The following is a 6000-nucleotide window of genomic DNA, read 5'->3' on the forward strand; positions in this document are numbered from 1 at the left end:
AACATACAGAGAGATTTGAAGTTTATTTCGTTGTTCATATAAAATGAGAAAGTACTTAGAAATTTAAATAAAAAGTGAAAAAAAGGTAAAATATAGTCCTTTAAGTATTAACTGCATCCCTACTGTATCTGCAAATGTCTCAACAGTTATAATTTTACTTGTTTGTAGCAGGATTCTTAATTTAAAAATAGCAAGAAATGTTTACAAAAATATTAAAGCTATTCCTTCAAGAGAGAAACTGTTTAATAGAGAAATTTTTAACAGGTAAGTGCTACAAAAATAATTAAATTTAAAATTGCTAATATTGCAGTCCAAAAAACAACTAAGATGCAGAGATAGATCATTGTCTGAAGGCAGCATTTACCTCATTTCAGGGGAGCCTCATTTGCTTTTCTAAGCCATTAGAAGTCTAAACTAGGTATTTCATGTGCAAAAAGTCAGTGCAATGGAAAATTGTATCTTCTTATGATTGAAGCTCCTATCACTAAAAATGTGCAACTGTCACAAGAAAACAACTGCAACGCTTATCAGTTAATGCATCTTTCCTGAGTATTTTTCAGTATAATAAACTTAGTGCTCCAGATGTAGAATTTTATCTTCCAGTTACAACATTACCCCATATCTGTGGAAAGCAACAGAATTTCCCTAAGCTAGCTTGAGCTGTTCAGTAACACCAATTACATAAGAGTTTTCCTAAGACAATAAATACTGTAGAAAATACAGTAGATATATAAGCTAGCAGTCTTACATCAAAACTATAGAATTACCTACATTTGGGAGTTTATTTGCCAATCACTATTAAGCTCAGTCCCCAAAAAAGAAAGAAGAGATTTTTCTTTGTTCACATTTCCTGTGTAGGTTGACTTTCATGAGAGTTACAAAGACTACTTGACTTTGTTCAAGGTTTTTAACCAAGTAACATTGGGAAAGTAAGGAGTCAGCAGCAATGGAGGTAACAGATACAGAAAATATAGCCTTATCTGAGTTTGCATTTTGCTATAGTGTTTACAGAACAAATTTTCATCTTAGCCCCATTTCTAAAGGCACACACAACTTACACTCATACAAGACTAAGATCTCTTTTAAAAAAACACAGTTTCTTTATCCCTGTATAGTGCCATACAACAGCAGGCAGCCATCAGTCTTAGCTCAACCATCACTTACAAACCCCACCAAAACCAAGTGCTACAGTGGCATGGCAAGTTCAGTAACAGCTGAACTGACATTCCTGTGGAGAGCTGCCTTTGGCCCCACCCAAATCAGTTTCTTACCTTCCCATTTTACCATTTACCTGTTTAGCTCTGACCAAACCCTAAGTCAAAGACTCAAGACTACCTGACCCCAAACGTTAATCAACAAAGACTGGTTATTATAACTGATGAGCAGTACAGCTTGTAAGTCCTGCAGCCTTCAATACAATTTCTGTGCCCAAACCACCCACACGCACGTGAAGTCTTCCCTCATGACTCAGTTATCCGGAAAGCCACATTTCTAAGTAAAAAAGGCAACCTTGAGCTTTAGTGCTTAGCTGCTCTCTCAGATTTATGTGCTGCAGAAAACAGCTGAATTTCCTCCTCTTTGTTTCAGTACAGATTCACAAAGCATCATTCCAATCACTTTTTCTGCAAACAGGCTGGACTAGAAGCAGACAAGATAGCAATGCTATTAAGGTCAGATGACAAAGAACTAGAAGGTAAAAACAATCAAAAGATCAATTACTGAAGAATTTTTTTTTATATTTTTCCTAAACTTGATGCCTTATCCAACAAAGGGCAGAATAGGGGAAGAAATAGAAAAAATATAACAATAAATAAATTATACAGCTGAACTGACTTATACCTGCAAGGAATGTCAAATGTAAAATTTAAGACAGATTCACCAACAGGAATGCAGTCATTCAAGTGACTAAGGAAAAGAAAAAAGGAAGTAAAGCAAGACAACAAAGGTTGGCTAATTTACTTCTAATGTCATACTCCTGCAGGGAAGCATGACAAATTCTTACCCATCAATTATTTGTCTTTTTGCCCTATGAAGAGAGACAAAACAGGAGGGCCAGAAAGCAATACAAATCACACATGCCCGCGGCAGAGAGTTACGTAATGCTGACGTACTGCCTGCTCTTTGCTCACAACACTTACTTTGCAGCAATTCCAAGTACCAGCTTTTAACAGCTGCCCGGTTTGAACACTTTTAAACTGCTTTGTAAATAAAATGTAGACGCACAAAGAAGAACAACATACAGAATAGCTTTAGAGCTATTTCCAACAGAGATAAAAATAAGAAAAGCAGAGGGTTAGCTTTATGATGAGACATTTTCTGTATCATAAGAAGTCATAGAACTGTCTTTTTGTGCTAAAACTCAAAACTAAATTGCCTGCCAATCTAAAGTCTTTTAATTTAACTTACTTAAAGAAAGCGCAAATAAAAAGAGAAAGATAGCTCCTTCAACTTCACTGAAGTGCTACTGCCAGGAAACACAAGTCAGTAATTCTTTTGATAATAATATACACCTAGAAATCTATTTAGAAGAGAACTTGCCCTGAATGGAGTCAAACAGATTAGCTAGAAGTAAAGGCAGAATGGGTACAAGCAGGGCCAAAGAGTATTTATTATTAAACATGGGAAGAAGAAAAAAGAAAACAAAAAAAAAATACAATGAACACAACAGAACTGGCCAGATTTCATAAAACAGTAATAAAATGTGGTATTAGCCATATTAAGTAATTTTTTTCCCTGCATTTTGTTTTTAAAAACTAGGACAGAACTATAAAGTCTGCGATAATCTATTGCTCAGTACCTATCACAGCCATTATGTAAGCAAATACATCACAACACTTAAGAGCACATGCTTGAATAATCAGCTGCTAATTAAGTATATCTGCAATTGCCTTGTTCCGTCCTTTCTCTGACCCAAAACAGTAAGTAAACAACATTACAAAAATCTTAGTCTTCAGCAGTCAGATATAACAAAAAAACTAAAACAATATGCTCCTTCCTATGGGGCAGTAATCAGTAAGGCTGTATTTTAAACTCTGGAGCACAGCAGATTGATTTATAACAAATGGCTACACAATTTAATGTACACAGCAAACTGAGGAGACCAACTCATACAGACAAACATTAAGCTAAGCCCTTTTGGAAGGCCACACCAAATAGTGTTTACTCAAAGCTGGGCATCAGCACCATCACTGGAAGTTCCTAACAGGCATAAGATAAAAATATTACAGAGACAAATTATTTCTTCATGTGGTTTTTTTTTGTTTTTAACTCCTTTGAGTAACTAAATTAAAGTTTTCCTTCTACATGTCTGACCTCTAATAACATATGCTTTCAAGACCTTTTAAAACATGCCCAGATTACCTCAGGCCTCGAGGAAGATGGTGTTTGTAGGCTCTCAAGAAAATGCTCTGCCAGCATTTTTCTTCTCTGTTGCAGAGAAGAAGGAATGACTTTAGGACTTCTACTGATTTCAAGTTATGGAAGCATGGTGCCAGAAAAAAAGCAGACCATCTACCAACCTAAAGGAATACGTCACAGGGTGCATTCATCAACTCTATGACAATCCCTCTATCTAAATGCCCAAAAGCATACAGAAATTTATAGTGCTGTAAGATTATCAAAATAAATATTCAAAATAATATAAGTGTTTCCTATATTTTTTCTTAAATCATAACCTAGGAACAATCTGAATATAAATAGCACTATTTACATATGCACAGACATAAGTGTGATTACTTCTGTGGACATTCTTTTCACTGCTCAAGCCATAAAACACAAACACTAAGATAAATAATTCAGGATTTAGCTAGAAGATTGAAGAAGAAATTTGAATCACAGAGAGTAACAAAGATTTCAGAGTAACAAAGATTTCTTCCTTATCTTTACATTCATAGCAAGGCTATAAAGTACAAGGAGTTTAAGGATAAAATTTAAACTTTTGAGGAGACTGACTGCACCTAAGTCATTTTTACATCCAATAATCAGGAAAGCTTACATATTTTGAGTATAAGTGACCTTAAGCTAATGACTGCAAGATTTATGTAACTGACATTAAACTAATGACTGCCAGAAACAAACAGGACAATCAATTCAGGCAGGATGAAAAATCTTTGTATTCTAAATGATTACTTCCGTGGTTAAGTTCAGGAACAGAAGAAAAATTGGTCTCAGTGACCAACAAAGCTGCAGACCGTTCTTGAGAAGAGTCTGTTCGTGCATGTGCATACACACAGACACACACCCTGAAGGTCAATCTCCTCCCTGCATTTCACACTTCCCTCCCTCGCTCTAATCTTTACACAGGCCTTGCACTCGGTCCCCGTGCCAGACAGCTATGGGCTTCTAGAAATCACAAGGATTCAGAGGTTCGCTCCGCGGCACGTACTTCGCCCTTCCTCCCCAGGCTGCTCCGCACGGGCGCGGCGCGCCCCGCTCTCCTCCTCGGCCGCGCACTCCCGGGAGCCTCCCGGGAAAACCCGCCGAGCCCGGGCCGGGACCGGCCGCCGCGGGAGGGGAGAGGGAGACAGGCAAAGGCGGCCGGCTTCCCGAGCAGGCCGAGCAGCCGCCCCCTCCGAGGCTGGGGCTGCCCGGGTGGCGAGGGAGGCAGCCCCCGCCGGCCGCGCAAGGCCCGGCTGTCAGAGTCCCTCCGTGGGACGGGTCACGCTCGGCCCCGGTGCCGGTCCCTGCCAGACCCCCGCGCGTAGGAGCCGAGAAGCGGGGGCGAGGGAAGGGCGCCCCGATCGCACCGTGCCCCGCCGAGCCGGCCCGAGGCGCGGGGGGAAGTGAGCAGGGCCTCGCCGGGGACGCCGCACTCACCACTTGGTACCGGCTGACGGGCTGGTGGTGATCCATCCTGGCCGCCCGCCGACACGCACGGGCGCGGCCGCAGCTCCTCCGACCTGGCGCCGCGTCGCTCGGTCCGTCCTTCCCTTCCTTCCTTCCTTCTTTCTTCCTTCCTTTCTTTCTTCCTTCCTTCCTTCCTTCCCCCGCCCGTTCGCCCGGCGCCGCCGCCGCCCGGCCCGGCTCTGCCCTGCCCCGCTGCGGCCGCCCCCCGCCCGCCCCCGCGGCGGCGGAGCGGCCCAGGCCCCGCCCCGCCGGGAGCCGCGCTCGCTCTGCCCGGGGCTGGGCGTGTGCGCCCTCCGCCCCCGGCCGCTGCCCCGGCCGCGCTCGGCTCGGGGCGCTCTACTGCGGCTGCCGAGAGCGGCTCTTCTTCGACTTTCCCCGCTCTTCGCTCAGCAGCAGTGTTCTGTAAGGGTGTTACGTACCAAGCCCAGGCCTTGCCTAGACATTTATCACTATTGATCACCACGGGGCAAGAAGAAGTACAGTATGGCACAGAAGACATACTGGGGACCCGGAGAGCTATTTTGAATAGGCATCTGCCTAAAGTGATTAAGAATCCTGTGATTCTTCAGTTTGTTTGCTGTTCCTGTGAAGGCAAAGCACCGTTCTGTGACAAGGAAATGTGATTTTTTTTCCTCTTCTCTCGTCCTCCTAAAACGAAATATTCAGATGTTTATGACCTCCTGGAGTAAAACCAGTTAAAAATGCCTGCACCCGTAAAAGTGTATGGGATGAGGCTGACTCATTTCTAGGTTCCCGAACTGCCAGACGTGTAGCTGTGGCACGCTACAACTTCACATAGCCGTAGATTCATCTCTTGGCTACAGTGGAGAGGAGTGTTCGCCTGTGCTGCTCTATAGCTGATCTGTAAGCCCAATGCTCTCACAAAACTGGCTTCCCGCTATCACTAATGGCCGGCACGCAGAGTTTTATCCTGCAGCTCAGGTCATCACATTTCCGTAGCTGCTTGCTGACCTGAGCAGCAGGGTGAGTGTTTCTGTGCGGGCAGTCATCCCTGGCGAGCTGGGTGAGGACCTGCGGGAGCGGGGTGAAGTGCCAGTACGGGCGCGTGGGAGGGCAGAGGAGTGGAGAGCGAGCTCCATTATTGGAGTTATGTTTCTAGATGGGGGTGGGAGTGAAGATAGGCAGGATTATAAG

At 43.6% G+C, this 6000-nt stretch overlaps 1 protein-coding gene across 2 annotated transcripts in view; it reads right to left on the minus strand.

Annotated features, from left to right (window-relative positions):
• NDFIP2 (Nedd4 family interacting protein 2) overlaps positions 1-4970 on the minus strand; it is a 45250-nt gene extending 40280 nt beyond the window's left edge. For both annotated transcript variants that reach the window (XM_053936350.1, XM_053936348.1), the window contains exon 1: positions 4816-4970. In XM_053936350.1, coding sequence (XP_053792325.1) covers positions 4816-4851 — 36 coding nt within the window. In that variant the 5' untranslated portion in view covers positions 4852-4970. The remainder of the gene's footprint in view (positions 1-4815) is intronic.
• Positions 4971-6000: the final 1030 nt, after the last annotated feature.

Source organism: Vidua chalybeata, chromosome 2 (assembly GCF_026979565.1).
Source record: "Vidua chalybeata isolate OUT-0048 chromosome 2, bVidCha1 merged haplotype, whole genome shotgun sequence".
Lineage (NCBI taxonomy): Eukaryota > Metazoa > Chordata > Aves > Passeriformes > Viduidae > Vidua > Vidua chalybeata.